This window comes from Myotis nattereri (assembly GCF_964212035.1).
Source record: "Myotis nattereri genome assembly, chromosome: 11".
Taxonomy (NCBI): domain Eukaryota; kingdom Metazoa; phylum Chordata; class Mammalia; order Chiroptera; family Vespertilionidae; genus Myotis; species Myotis nattereri.
In genome coordinates this window covers 23,184,688-23,201,522 of record NC_138086.1, presented here as the reverse complement: position 1 = coordinate 23,201,522, position 16,835 = coordinate 23,184,688, and the positions used below count along the sequence as shown (strand labels likewise).

Here is a 16,835-nt window from a genome sequence, read left to right as displayed (position 1 = left end):
AGTAGGAAGTATGGGAGAAGGGTCCTGAGGGCAAACTACTTCATGTGTATTTTTTTTTTTACAATGATGCGATCTTTTGTTAAAAGAAAAAAAACCTTTTCATCCTAAATATGCACAACTATTACAACTTTAAAAATGTGTTTTTATAAATAATAGCTAAAAGGAAAAGCAAGCTATTCTAATTCCTTACCCTATTACTCAAATCAGGCATTTTAAACCCCTGGGCCTTAAACAAAAATACCATTCTCCTGTGTATACTAATCACAGGCAACGTGACTACTATGTAGAGCAGTGATGGAGAACCTTTTGAGCTCGGCGTGTCAGCATTTTGAAAAACCCTAACTTAACTCTGGTGCCGTGTCACATATAGAAATTTTTTTATATTTGCAACCGTAGTAAAACAAAGACTTATATTTTTGATATTTATTTCATATATTTAAATGCCATTTAACAAAGAAAAATCAACCAAAAAAATGAGTTCGCGTATCACCTCTGACACGCGTGTCATAGGTTTGCCATCACTGATGTAGGGTAACTGTGCATCATCTAAAATAGGATACTTTTGAGAGTGAATGGGGCAGTTTCATAAAACTGGGACTATCTTAGGCAAACCAATCACCCTATTATGAGGAGAATAACTTCTTGGATGCTGAATTTGTAAACTTAAAAGGCATTATCATTACATGTCCTCCTTCAGAACAAAGACAGACTCTACTATGCTAGTGCATAATATAAGTTACTATACTGAAAGTAGAAGATGGAAAGGATTAGCAAATATAGAATAATATAGTTTTTAGGATATCAATTCTTGCCAACCCCCACCCCCCAATAAGCACACAAAAAATTCCCACAGAGATTCATATACTATCTTTCTGCTCCAAGGAAATAATGATGATTAATATATTTTAAACAGATAGAATTGGACAATTTAGCTGGAAGAGAGAGACAAAAACAAGTTTTCTGACCTCTTAGATTTACTTCAATTAAAGAAATGGGGAAAGGGTGAGGAATGGGTAGAAAGAAAAGAAAATGGGCTATAGTCGTCTACCTTATAAAGTATTTAAGACATGAGAGAAGAATCACTAAATGCCTTTACCCATTCCAGAGTCTTTCTTGGTGCCATCTGATATTATGTCTACATGATCAGAGTCCACATCATAACTAAAGAAATCATTCAAATAGGTCTTCGATCGCTGGCCACCAAATACATACAAGCAACGATTTTTCTGAAAAATAAGAAAAAAATGGCAAAGAACAGAGAAAGTAGTCACTTTCATGAAAAATTCAGAAGGATCTTTAAAAAATTTAAACCTCTATAAAAGTAATTTTATGACAGATCCCATGCAGTGGAGTACTATGATGGTACAAAGAGAAATTAAGATGCTTTCTATATACTGCTAAGAGGTGACCTCCAGGATATCCTATTAAAGTAAAAAGCAAGGTGCAGCCCAGTTGGTTGAGCAGAGTTCTATGCACCAAGAGCTGGTTCGATTCCCGGTCAGGGCACATGCCTGGGTTGAGGAAGCCAATTGATCTCCTGGATGTATCTATCTCTCCTTCTCCCTTCCTCTCTTTCTAAAAAAAATTCAATAAAAACATTAAAAAAAAAGCAAGGTGCAAAATAATGTATACAAAGTGCTCTTTTGTGCAAGAAAGGAGAAAAAGAAATGTGTGTTTGTTTTTTTCTCCAAAAAGAAAGGAAACTAATAAAAGACAGTTACTTCTTGGAGAAGGGACAGAACAGGAAGACAACAGGGATAACACTAGATCACTCTTAACATACCCAGACTTTTGGTTTTGCCTTTAGAACCAGGTGTATGTTTTAATTTAATTAGAAAACAAATTAACTCAAAAGAAAAAATCTCTGAAATTAGAAAAAAAAATAAACCCATCAGGACATATTAGTACATAAAGATGACCACAAAGAGAATATTTCTAGTGATTTTGATTCATGTTCTTGAATACCCTTTCTTAGTGGGTCATATACTAAACAGAAAAATAATAAGAAAGTAATTTTACACAGCATTTAGTGCTTTTGCTGTTAGTTTTGCTATTCTGTAAACTATAAGACAGAATAATATAATACTGATATTAGAAAGGAGGATTTTAAACTTAAAAGATATACAAAATCAAAGATATTAAAAATTATAATCTTTCATTTGAATTAGATATATCAGTATAAACTCATGATTTTTCTCTTACTAAAAAGGATTTATATATATTACACACACATATATACACACCAGGTGCGCACGCGCGCATACACACACACACACACACACGCACATATACACACACATACTGGGAAGGGGGCATGCCTACTGGCCAAAAATAGAGAAAATTTTGGGGCATCAAAAAAAATTAATGGCCCTGCCTGGTGTGGCACTAATGGGTCACAGGTTTGATTCCAGGTAAAGGTCACGCATGTACTCAGGTTTCAGGTTCAATCCCTGGCCCAGGTTGGAACACATGCAGGAGGCAGCCAAGGATGTGTCTCTCACATTGATGTCCCCTCGCCCCCTTTTTCACCCTCTCTGAAAATCAATGGGAAAAATATCCTTGGGTGAGGACAAAAAGAAAAAAAGAAAAAAAAAAAAGAAAGAGTAATGACATCATTGGATTAAACACATCAAATATATAAAAATTGATGAGTTCATAATAACACTTAAAAAAATCTATTGGTTAACTTTGGAGCTTCAACTCATTAATATAAAAGAGTGATAAAGGAAGAAAATCAATTTACATTACCTATCCTATGCAGTTTACATATCAGAGTAGCCACACAGTTAATGAGAGTAAGTTTTTAATAATATGATCAGTTAATAAATGCAGAAGAAATGACACAATTAGAAAGATCACCATTTGACAAATCCTAATGAAATCTAGGCAATGACTATCAATGGCTGCTAGAGCCATGAGGTAAAATGTTGACAGGAAACTTTATAATTAATAATCAGGTTGATAGCACCTGAATTCACTGAACTATTTTAACACCACCAAAAGTATGACAACTACACATTAACTGCCTCTCGATATTTTGCAATCAGACCACCTATGAAGTATTCCTGCACCTTTCCTTTTGCGCTCCCCAAAAGGAGACTGAATCTAAAATCAAGCACTAGATTTATGAAGGTGATCACTTTGTAAGTTATATACATGTCTAATCACTTGGTTGTACATCTGAAACTAATACAATATTATATGTCAACTGTAATTGAAAACTTATTTTTTTTAAATGACTCTGGATTTAGCTACCAGGAAATATGGATAAAAGGTCACATTAAATGACATTATGAGAAAATAAAATCAGCTAAATCAAGAATACAAGAAATTCTAAAGCTCACATGATTCAGTTTCTTTAACAAATAAGTGGTATGTGGGGGAATAAAATAAGAGGGGTGAGTACTATTATGGATTAAATAAAATTAAGAGATCTAACAACCCAATATAATACTTAGACGTTTCTGAACCCTGACTTGAATAAACCAATTATGAAAAGGTATTTTATTTTTCGGTATTTTAGAAAAATTCTATGTATTAAATGTTGTTAAGAAATTGCTTTTACTTTGGTTGAATATTATAATAATACTGTAATTATGTTTTTTTAAAATCTTTAACTGTTAGTGACACACTATAATATTTGTAGGTGTAATGATAAGAGTGTCTGGGATTTGCTTTAAAATACCCCAGTACTTAAAAAAATCAAACATTAGAAACAAAAAGAAATATAAGTGGGGTAGATATATGAAAAACAGTGAAATATTGATAATTGTTGAAGCTAATGAGTACACAGGAATTTATCATATTCTTCTCCCCACTTTGGCATATGATTAAAATATTCCATAATATATTTTTGAAGTTATATTCACAGAAAGAGGCCCAAGTTTCCCTGTAGCATCTGAAAAGTTTAATTCAATGTCTGTATGTTGGTTTTGCTGATAAATTTTAATTTTAATTCTATAATGTCAATTCTTAATTATCTGCACTTAGTGAAGAATAGCAGAGGGAAAAATAAGAACAGATAAGAAAATTGATCTTGCAGTTAATAAATAAATAGAAATAGATCTATATAAGCAATGAAGTTAATAAAAAAAACCTATATTATTATTCAGGTGATAACTATTTAGTACTTACTAAGTTGATGGGAAAGAGCCTCAATTATAACAGTTCACTGTTAAAAAGTTTTATTTTTGTCTATCATTGCTAACACTAATCATTTATATCTAATGAAAAGTTTTGATCACTTACTGAGGAATTAGATTTCACCACTTTTCTTACTGAGATACACATGACAAAGTAACATAACACAATGTACAGAATATTCTTACTGAGTGAAATAGCATGCAGTGTCCTATCCGAGACTGGATATCCTCAGGCCCGGCATTGCAGGAGTCCTCTCGAAGAAGTTTCCAGGTTTGACATTGACAGTTGAAAGCAAACAACCCACTGAATTGTGGTTCACTGGCTCTGCTGTCGTCTACACTGCCATTACAAGTCAAAATTCTACCCCCAAAGGTGTAGATCATATGTTTTTCTGAGTCCATACACATCTATCAGAATAAAAAAATAGATTGAATAGTTTTAGATTGTACCTGTCATATGTGTTAAAATGAAACCAATGTGTGTTGTTTTAGATTCTCAAAAAAACCTGAACTTTGTCTTAATAACACTATGTACCGCCTTTGATTATCATATGCACTTACTGCAATATTGCCAACCACCTGGCAGATGGATTTCTAAATACCTTTTCCAGTTTCAATTTTTCCCACTGAGAATAAAATATGTTGGGTTAAAGAGCTTTATGCTTTCTTGAAACTGCATAATTTTTACCACATCAACCAATAAATAATACATGAGGTGCTGATCTGTAAACCTAAGAATGAATACAGGTCATACTCTATGGGTAAAGAGTGATCACACACTCCTTGCAGGCATTCTATTAATCTTGCTACCATTAAATAAGAGAGCAGATATGTGAATGAGTGATGCAACTAAATTCATCTCTCTGCATTTATTTTACAAAACTCTTCAAATTATGTTAAAAAACAGTAAAGCAAACAGACATTTGCAACAGTCTCCAGACTGACTTCTACCGTGTGATGAATCTTGCCTTTTTTTAACACAATACTATAAATTTAATTTTCTTTTGAGGTATGTTATGCAACTCAAGTTCAAAAGCCAAACTTAATTCTTTCAACTCAAGATGATAGTTTTTCATAAAAATATCTGATAAAAGTCATTTGTGAAAGATAACAAAAAAGAATTAAATTCTATTTCAAAGAATATATAAGTATAAGTTGGAAATTAGATATTGAACACAAGTGGCATTTATAATTTAAAAAAAAATTGTGTACACAAAACATTTTGCTAAAGCACAAACACAGGCCATTGCATGTTCAATTCTCTCCTCCCATCAATTACTTCTGCTATTCATTTTTTGCAGTTTTTAATAAAAAGCTTTTTTAATAATTGTAAAATTTGGTTTTAAAATTAATATTAAAAAGATTCTAACCAATGTCACCCCAATAAATTTTAAAAAATTAAAATAAAAAAGAGACTCTAGCATCTCCTAATCTTTGCCTACCACTAAAAAGATCCACTCACTTGCCATTTCCCAGGTTTATGGCAGATTTTCATAAATTAAGATGAAAATCTACTATACCTCAAAGGTGAAAACTTAATGAATATGGTTGCAAAACTGAGATAAAGTTTTCATGTCCCTGGCCTCCCAAAGAAAATGTTCTCACTCTTTAATCTTCAATAATCCTATCATTAAAAGCAATACATACATTCCTGAAGACAACTAGTATGGCCCCATTCACCTACTATATGACTGTCTAGGGCTGCATTGAAGCTGGGTCACATTACCCTGTCCTAAATACTTAAGGCTTAAGTCTCTCCAAACACCTGGGGAACATGCTGAAAATCCCGAGGGACACACATTACATAAGCCAATTATATTTTCATAAATTCAGAGTTATACTAATTTTGGCCAATCTCTGTTATCAGGTTTCCTATGGTTATCTAGCCCCTAAATTCTACTTCATACGGCTACAAGGGGATTTTCTCTTTCCTTTGGAGGACATTTAATTTTGATGTGCTTGTTCTCAGTTGTCTGCCTATAAAGGTAACCAGTTTTCTCTCTGAGGTTTTTAGGATTTTCTCTTAATCCTTGGTTAGGAAATTTCATTAAGGAAGTATCTAGGCAGGGATATTCTTTTTCATTCATCCTGAACTGCACTTGGTGTTCCCTTCGTTCTGCAAACTGTCTTCCTTCATCTTTAGGAGTTTTCTTCATTTTTACCTTGAGTTTGTTTTGGCCAGCATTCTCTTCTTCTAGAACTCCTATTAGACAATATTGGAACTTCAGGACCTTCTCTCTGTTTCTTAACTTTTCTCTCATAATTTCAGCTCATTAATTTAGTAACCATTTTGAGGTGAGTGTGTCCATTCTGCTTTTCAAATAATTTGCTGAGATTTTAAAAAACCTTTAATTTGTAATTTTTCTAGATGTCTTTTATGAATGCAATAGTTGCCTGAATTACTCTAAAAATATCACTTAAACTTGCCCTAAAGGCTTCTTTAGTTTATACTATTGTTTTTCTTTGTTAATTCTTAATTTGCTGACTTCAGCACCCATCTTATGGTATTAATTACATTAAAATATATGGATTTTTTGTTGTTCTAGTCCTCTTTATATCTGAGAATCACTAGTCATTTGCCTGCTACATATACACTAGCCGGCCTAAAGGGACTGGATGGGGAGAAATGAGATGTGATACTGTGAAGGGTTCCACAGCTGCTCTTCACCTGCCCTTGGGAGTATTGCTCTACCTTTCCAGTTCCAATGCCCACACTCAACACTTGACCTATGGACAATATCACAGTTAAGTGCTACTCAAACTGAAGAATGCTTTGCTATTCAGTCCCCCACTGATCATCTAATGTTTGCCGCAGCTCTATAAACTTTGTGGCTGCAATCTTACAGGCTCTAGTTTCTTCTGGTTGGATCTGGTATTATCTGCGTTCTACCTTAAAGGAATTCTCCCCCGCTTTGCCCCCCCCCCCCCAAATATTGTTAAGTTCCCAAAGGACATTCTTTTTTGTTTTCAACGCTATTACTAATGTATTCTATTGTCATTTCATAGGATATGGGCAGGAGAACGGTAAAAGTATGTGTTCAACCTGCCAATGATCCACACTGACCACAGAGAATGTCAATGAGCTGAGATCTCCAATCCTTGACTAAAGTTTCTCCTGCCAATTCTTGGCTGGCTCATATTCCTTTTTCTAGTAATTTCTTCAAAAGGTGGTCATACTTGATGGACAGTTTCTCTAGATATAAAATCCTTGACTCACATTGTCTTTTCCTACCTTCTGGATGTTACTCTAATGTTTCCTGAATGTAGCTGTAGAGAAATCTGATACCAGTCTCATTTTATTCCTCTTATAGGGTGACTTGATCATTTTGCCTAGTTTCCCCCTAAAATGGCTTCTTTATATTTGAAATGCACTGTTACTAACATATGTCTTAGAATTGAATGCATAGGTCAACATTTTTCCTTTCTGATTATAACACACCCTTTTGAAATGTGAAATAGTCTTCTTTCTTCAGGAAAGTCTTCTTGAATTTTATTATAAATATTTGTTGTTCTATTATTTTGGTTTCTGTAGTTAATGTCTCCAATTATATGTATGTTGGCTTATCTTTGCCTGTCTTCTCTATAATTTTCTGACTAATCCTTTTCTTAATCTTTATTTCTATATTACCTGCTCTTCTTATTTCTATACTATATAACCCTTACCTATTCTTCATTATGCTCTATGTAGATTAGTTTTCATTTCTGAAAATGCTACTATGTTTTCTTCAGTTTCTTTCCTGAATTTTACCAGGTCTCATTTCACCTGCTCCTCTTATTTGGTCATCTCATCTGCACAACTGAATTTATGCTTCGTAGTTTTCTTCAAAGTTTCAAGCTTCATTAAATCATTTATCTGTTCGGACACTGATATATAATTTTCATCTGCTATTGTGTGAAGGAAAGCTTTGCTGGTCTTCTTTTTATTAATTTTCTTTAGAGTACCTCTCTAAAAATTCTGTGTTTTAAACTTTTTAAATGTTCATATTTAAATTTTGTTGAATTTCCCTGGACCAGATAACAGAAGGTTCCTATGAAAGGGTAATGTTCTTGTTCAAGGACTTCCTCTTCTGTTGCTACTGAATTAAATGGCTTCTTCAAAATGTAGTCCATCTGTGAAGCTCTGTCTTTTTTAAACTCATCTGTATGTGTGTGTGTGTGTGTGTGTGTGGGGGGGGGGGGCTATTTCTATCTCAAGACTTGAGCTCCTCCAGTTCCTTCACTAGGTATTGCAAAAGGAGCACTGTTCACATTTGTCACGTTGTTTCCCATACTTTTAGAAGATGGTGCTTTCTGACATCTCCCCTTCTGGGCCATTCTGGGTGCTTTGCACATGTTATCTCAGTAACTCCCCCAGAGGCTGCCCTGCTAAGATGTACCTCTGCTAGGCTCCCTCTACATTCCCAGTTCTCCCCTGTTACATTACTGTCAGCTTTAATACAGGTTCTGAATATTTCAGTTATTTTTGTCTAAACTTACAAGAAATTGGGAGTTGTGGGTTTTCTTTGGCTCCTGGTTTTGCTGAATATGTGACTTGTGTTTGTTTTTTTAATCTTTTTTTTTTTTTTTTTTTTGGTTTGGCTCTCATTGTTCCTGAAAATCACACAAAGCAACAACATCGAAAGCTTCAGAACTAAGCTGCTACTATGTTCTTAATAAATCCAAAGCTTTAAATTTATTAACTGTTAAATTCAAAATTGCAAAGTAACTTTTTAAAGCATTTTCATGCCTCTAGCTTTCTCACATTCTTGAGCATTAAGTGTCAAATCTTAAAGTGTCATGAACAGCCCTAAGTAATTTTGAAGTTCCAACTTATAGCTTTATTTACATGAAACAAAATAGAAACTAGAGGCTTATACAGATTACAAAAGGTCACAGAGCTCGTTATTAGCCTAATTAGCACTGAAATCCTCGTTTCTTCTCACCTAGTGTTCTGTTATAACATCGAATCAGTTGAAAACCAAACATTTAACAGAACCTAGCTTCCAAGGAATATTTTATTTTATCAAAGTCAAGAGAATCAAAGACCATACATAAGGACAATATTTGTACTTAGTCTACCCTAAGCTATTCTTTTTTTCAACTTGTAAAAATAAAGACATAAACATCTTTTGTAAAAGAAATTTGTAACCAGTTGAAAGCAAGAAAATAAATTGTTTCCCTCCAAATGTTATCTGTTGATGTTTTGTTTTTAAAAGATCAGAACCAGCCAAACTTTTTTTGGAGCTCTTATTTTCCAAATGAAAACACTGAAGCTGTCACAGGGAAATGCAAAGCTTTGCAAAGCTCAGTTATGTAGAGCCAGCAGAAGTTCCAAATTCAATCTGGGGAATACTTGAGGACTAATGTTTTTGATTTTCCACCCGCCACTTACTTGATAGGCATATAATCCGCTCCTCTTTTCCTTACCATTCTCCTATAACAACTAATTGTTAATATAAATATAGCATAAGAATACTTTTAAAGTAAGTAATTAACAAAAATATGTAATAAACAATAAATAAAGACTTGGTTTTGACTCATATAAGATAGGAGATAAGCTAGATTTAAACTAGATTCGATCATAATTATAGCACCATCTCCTATTTCTCAAGTACTAGTCAATGCTATGTTCATCATTATAGTGTTAAAAATTTTTTGAAAGTTTTCTCTCCCCCACACTCCAAAAAAATCTTTGGACATGGTTTGAATCAAATAAAACTGCCTACAGAATTCAAAGTGGTTACTGTTTTGTTTGAGGCACTGATCTATACTGAACTGATTGACATGGAGTACATATTCAAATACAGATAAAAATGATAATGACACTGATGGAGATGATGAGACTTACATGCATATTAATACATTAATATTAAAATGGCTTACAATATTGCTATGTGTAGTCTTGTCTACAACATCATTATATGATTTTTTTATTGGTGCTGATTTTAAACTTCATCTAGTTTATGTCAAATTTCTGTTTTATAATGTTTGTGATTATATACAAAGGTAAATATATTTCACACAAATTGGAAGAAAAGCTCTAGATTTCAAATTCCTGAATTCATTATAAAGTAATTTAAAATTTCTTCCAGGAATGTAGAATAAGAAGTTTTAAAAGGGAAAACTGTTATTGTTACAATTCCTAGATATTTTTTATACAACTAAATGTGTTTTTCCTAATATGTACTGCTCCATCTACTATCTAAAGTTTTTATAAATTAACATTTGTGTTCTGAGATCTTAGTATTTTATCCTGCCCTATATAAGAGAAAAAAATTTTAAAGGATAACTATACAACTACTGGCACAAGTTATTTTTATTTTCTGTCATAGGTATTTGTAATAGAAATCTAAGAGATAATTTAGATTATTAAGCATAACATGTGACATAAACGCTAACAGAAAGTTACCAAGCACTAATTAATTCTACCATATATTTATTTGTGCACCAAACCTGATGATCAAACACCAATTTCGGCCCTCCATCAGCAGCAGTATCCTCACTGAGTAACAGCCATGTGTTAGTGTCAATGTCATAACGATAAAAGTCACTTTTCAGAGATTTGCTGTTCCTCACAGAGGAATCCAAATAACGGCCCAATGTGTAGATTTGCCTTCGTTGAATGTCAATGCACATTTTATGACATGATCTGGCACTGGGACCATTCTATAGAGAGAGAGAGAAAAAAAGAAGAAATTAAAAGAATAACAAAATAAAATTAAATGCCTCTTTTTGTTGACTTTCATTACAGAAACTCATAGCAAGTCAACTAATATACGTCCAACACTAGGCTTATATCTCTCAAGAAAAGCAAAAGAAGTAGTAGGAGATAAAAATCTTTCCTTAGAAATGCTTAAAATCCACCAGGAAAGATGAGATGATCTATTCTGTACCCTATGGCATTCTGTTCATAACACTTATATGGCTTCTATTACATACTCCATTGCATTTTAGTCATTTGTGCACAGTTAATTCTCTATTATGTGTTGATCTACTTAAAGTAGTCCTTTAAAATATTTCTCATCAGAATTTCTCACCAGAATCTAGCACAGATAGGCATTCCAAGAGTACCTAGAATCACTGAATTTCATAACTAAAAGGACCCTTTATAAAATCTCTAGTTTAATTATCCCCTTTAAAGACAGGAACTAACAGCCAAAAGGTAAGAGGCATCCTCCTGAAAGCGAGTACACTAGTGAGAGAAGCAGAGTGAGAATCCAAGTCTTTGACTTTTTCATCTACCCTTTATATTACAGAAAAGTGACTTTCCTGGCTGAATAAATAACACAGCTAGGGGGAAATAGGAAGAACAGTATATTACAAAAAAAATCAATTAGTTGAGATAATTTGTATCACAGGACTGAATAAAAGGTAAAAATTATTATAGTACAAACTAAAAGTAGAGTTCATGAGGCGAAAAAAAAACACCTTCAGTTGGGCAGGATTGAATTAGTTAAAAGATGGAAAAGAAACCAGAACTAATATTTATTAAATATCTCCTAAATTCTGTCTATATTATTACTATGTGTGTGTGTATATTTCATTTAATCTACAAAACAACTCTATAAGGAAATATCATCATTTCATAGTCTAAGTAATTTGTCCACAGTCACAAAACTAGAAAGTAAGATAGAGAATCTAAGCCCCAGGACAAACAAAGCAAAAACTATGTTCTTTCCACTATTCCAGGTTGTTTTTTTTCCAGAAGAGAAACAAAAGCAAAAATACACTTACTACAATGTGTATGGTTATGACTGAGATGAACAATTCCTGCTGCAGAAACAAAAGAGTTGAAGTATAAGGCAGAAATAGGAAGCTTGGTGAATGTGACTGACAGAGGAGACTAGATACAATCTTGTAAGCAATAAATATTATAAATTTCTAGAGCAGGAAATAAAATAAATAAGTGGTACTATAAGAAGAGTAATCTAGCAATATTTAGATTACTTGAAGTAATAAAGGTATTCAGCATAAAGAACAGTTTGACATTAATGTTATTAACCCATATATTAAGTTTATTTAAATCTGCATTTTAGCCCGGCTGGTGTGGGTCAGTGGTTGAATGTCAACCTATGAATCAGGAGCTCACGGTTCAATTCGCAGTCAGGGCACATACCCAGGTTGTAGGCTCGATCGCCAGTGTGGGGTGTGTAGGAGGCAGCCCATCAATGATTCTCTCTCATCTATCTCTCTCACCCTTTCCTTTCCTCTCTGAAATCAATAAAAATATACTTAAATAAATAAATCTGCACTTTAGTATTCATACTAATTATTATCCTAAAACTTATATTTAAAGATTTTTATCGAGAAAAATCTTCAATAGATAAGGTGAAAAGTTTTGAGAAAGAATTTCTTGTATAATGAAATAATCTCAAAAACAAAGATGGGGTAATATATAACAAATAAATCAATGCCATACTTCCTAGAATGTGAAATTTTATTAGGAGAGTAACAACTTCTTGCTTCATCTTAATTAGCAAGAATGCTATTAAAATGTTGAGCAATTATAACCTAAGTTTAAAAAAAATAAGATAATAGGAATAAATAGAATAGGAAACAGAAAAAACCAACAAAGTTGGTTCTTTGAAAGATTAATAGAATTATAAACCATCTGAAGACTAATTTTTTAAAAAGGAAGAGAAAATACAAATTGCCAATATTATAAATGAAAACAGAAATATCACTACAAGTTCACTACAAATTAGAAAGAAATAAGGGCCTAATATAAAAAACAAGTAAAATCTGACAAAGTAGATAAAATAGACATAGTCCTTGAAAATTACTTACCAAAATTGATACAAGATAAAAGAAAAAAATCTGAAATCATTATGTCTATTGAAAAACTGCATTTATAATTTAAAATCTTCCTACAAAGAGCACTAGTCCTATACATTTATACTGGTAAATTTTATCAACACTTAAAGAAAAAATAATACCAAATTTACACAAAATTTTTCAGAAAAGGAAAAATAACTTCCATTTTAAATCTGTACTGTATTCCATTCCTAATTTACTTTATGAGGACAATATAACACTGAAACCAAGTAACAATATTACAAAAAAGGAGGAGGAGAAATAATATACAGGCAGTTAGTACAGAGACACAAAACTAATTTTTAATAAAATATTATCAAACAGAATGCAGCAAGACAGAAAAAAGATATTTTGTAACTAAAGGGTTTATCTCAGAAATGCAAAGTTGATTTTATATTTGAAAAGCAATCAAATTAATTCATCACATTAACAGAATTAAAGGGAAAAACATGATTGTATCAATACATATAGAAAAAGCATTTTTCCTCAGCATATTCATGAGGAAAAACTCACAGCAAACTAGGAATAGAAACTTCCTTAGTCTAATAAGGAATGTATAAAAATCCAGAATCTAATGTTCACTTAATGGTGAAATACAGATCCTGCTAGGATCTGAAACAAGATAAAAGATATCTAGTCTCACCTCTTCTATTTAACATTACACTGGAAGTCCAAGTCAGCACAATAAGGCATAAATTTAAAAAATAAAATAGAAAGTTATGATAGAAAAAGAGAATGGAAAAAAGGTAAAATGATTCCTATTCATAGATGACATGACTATTTGATGAAAACAGCCAAAGAAATCAACAAAGAAACTATTAGAAGTGGATTTAGAAAAGTAAGATATACAAAGGCAAAGTTAAAAAAAAAACTATTTACTTCTCTATATTAGCAGCTTGTTTGCTAATAAAAAATTTTGAAGTTCCATTTAAAATAGCATGAAAAATCAAAATATACTGGGATCATCAATTTAATAAAAAAATATCCAAGACCTCTAACATGAAAATTCTAAGAATGCTGAGATATTAGAGAAGATTAAAATGGAGATTTAACTATGTTCATAGATTCCAAGACTATTAATAAGATAGAAATTCTCTCCAAATTGCTTTATAGATTCATTACATTCCCAATAATCCCAACAGTTTTAAAAATGGACACGATTCTAAAATTTATATGCAAATGTAAAGGACCTAGAAGAATCAGAAAAGTTTTTAAAAAAGCATAAAGAGGTCCTACATTACCTGGCCTTAAGGAGTACCGTATTGGTTTATGAATAGACCAAAAGATAATGGAGCAAAATAGAGTGTCCAAAAAGAGACATATACTTATATGACCAACTGATTTTGACGAAGATCAATGGGGAAGAAGATAGGGAACAACAACAACTCTCAAACATTTTTGGCAAGAATATAAAATGGTACAACCACTTTGGGAAAGCTTCAACAGTTTCATCAATGGATGCTAAAATGAGTAAATATGAGGATATTTTCATAATCTTAAAATTTATTTATTAATTATAGAATGGAAAAATCCGGAGGGCACCTTCCTTGACCAACTGATCAAAGCTAATATCAGACAAATCTCTTGATAAAATACACTAAGGAAGACCCAATGTCATCTACATGGTATTCCTGCTAAAGATGTCTAACCTAAATGCAATCTTAAGAAAATAGACAAACCCAATTGAGGGTCAGTCTACAAAATAACTTCTTTGTATTCCAAAAATGTCAAGGTCAAGAAAAAGTTAAGGAACTATTCCAGACTGAAGGTGACTAAAGAAACGTGACATTGAAATACAATGCGTAATTATGAACTGAGTTCTAGGTCAAGGATAGGGGTTGGGCTGACAGTGGGACACCTATAGAGGACATTACTGAAGAAATTATTGGGAAGATTGTCTACCTCTGAATAGGGATTGTGGATTAAATTAAAGCAGCTATTCTCAGTGCAGTCTGAAGTCTTAAAAACACTTCAGGGCGTCCACAAAATCAATGTTATCTTCATAATACTAAGACGAAATTTATCTTTTCACTCTTACTCTCTTACGAATGTAGGTGAAGTTTCTCAGAGGCTACATGACTTTTGATATAGCAATATATTGAATGCAGAAGTGGATATGAATCCAGCTGCCTTCTATTAAACCAAACACTAAAGAGATTTAGAAAACTATAAAACAATGCTTCTTGATATATAATGGTTATCTCAAAAAAAAGCACCTATGTGATCGAGATGCAAGCTGACTTAGCTGCTTTCCCATGTAACACTATATTTATTGGAAAGAAAACTAACAATCCAAGTAGTGTTATTCAGACATTATGATATGCCTGACATTAAAAATAAATGAAGTATGTCATTGTGAAGGAAAATAACTCACAAAATTTGTTGCCAGTGATAAAATGCACATTTTTAAATTGAGCAAAAATTAAAAATTTTGAAAACTCCTACCCACCAATGTAATCTTGACACTTCCTCACTATTCTAAAGACTTTTCTAATGACTTCATAGTGATATTAACAAATGTATCACTTTTGGATATCCTATATATTAAAAGCCTAATATGCTAAGTGTCTGGTCGTCTGTTCAACCAATCAAAGCGTAATATGGTAATGATATGCTAAGACCACTCAACCGCTCGCTATGATGTGCACTGACCACCATGGGACAGTCAACTGATTGACCAATTGCTATGACATGCACTGACCACCAGGGGGCAGACAGTCAACCAGTTGACCAGTCGCTATGATGTGCACTCACCACCAGCGGGTAGACACTCCAACGGGTTGCTGCTGGGGTCTGGCCAACCTGGACTTAGCGACACAGGCCGGACACACCCTGGAGCCCTCCTGCGTCCCTCCTGGCCCTGATCGTGCACCAGTGAGGTCCTTCAGCCTGGCCTGAGCCCTCTCACAATCCGGGACGCCTCAGGGGATGTCACAGATCTGGTTTTGGCCCGATCCCACAGGCCAGGCTGAGGGACCCCACCGGTGCACGAGTTTGTGCACCGGGCCTCTAGTTGTATAATAAAATGTCAACAATTGGAAGATATATATATAACTCAGAGAACCAATATTTTTCAAACACATGAGTAAAAAGCACCATGGATAAAAGGTCTATTCAAAGAGCAGGATAGATCAATGTAGCAGAAAATAAAATGTTAACTGATATGGCTTCAGAGTCTATAATGCAATTACCTTTAAGAAACAACCACTTGTTAATCTGGGATGAGATAAAAAAGGGTCATGTGCAATTATCTCAAAAGGCCATTAAAATACTACTCTCCTCTCCAAAAACATATCTGTGTGAAATCCAATTTTCTTCATATATTCCACACAAAACACTATGTCACAGAGACTAAGTGCAGCAGCACATATGAGAATCTAGCTGTCTTACACTAAGTAATACATTAAAGAGATTTATTAATATGCAAAACTAAACAAAATTATCTTTTTTTTTATTATTAGTTAAGGTATTACAAATGTGTCCCCATCTCCCCCATTAACCCCAACCTCCCCCCCCCCCCCCCGCCCCGCACACTCATGCTCCCATCCCCCTGTTGTCCATGTCCATTGGTTTGGCTTATATACATGTATACGAGTCCTTCGGTTGATCTCTTCCCCTTACCCCCGCCCTCCCCTACTTTCCTTCTGGGGATTGATAGCCTGATTGCTGTTTCTCAGTCTTTGGGTCTGTCCCTTTTCATCAGTCTATGTTGTTCTCTATAATCCACAAATGAGTGAGATCATGTGGTATTTATCTTTCTCTGACTGGCTTATTTCACTTAGCATAATGCTCTCCAGTTCCATCCATGCTGTTGCAAAAGGCAAGAGTTCCTTTTTTTTACCGCAGCATAGTATTCCATTGTGTATATGTACCACAGTTTTCTAATCCATTCATCTGCTG

At 33.4% G+C, this 16,835-nt stretch overlaps 1 protein-coding gene across 2 annotated transcripts in view; it reads right to left on the bottom strand.

Annotated features, from left to right (window-relative positions):
• MKLN1 (muskelin 1) overlaps positions 1-16,835 on the bottom strand; it is a 159,223-nt gene that overhangs the window by 49,166 nt on the left and 93,222 nt on the right. For both annotated transcript variants that reach the window (XM_081102438.1, XM_081102437.1), the window contains exons 10-12: positions 10,575-10,787; positions 4,329-4,550; positions 1,097-1,226 (exon numbers count right to left, since the gene is read on the bottom strand). In XM_081102438.1, the coding sequence (XP_080958564.1) occupies positions 1,097-1,226; positions 4,329-4,550; positions 10,575-10,787 (565 nt within the window). The remainder of the gene's footprint in view (positions 1-1,096; positions 1,227-4,328; positions 4,551-10,574; positions 10,788-16,835) is intronic.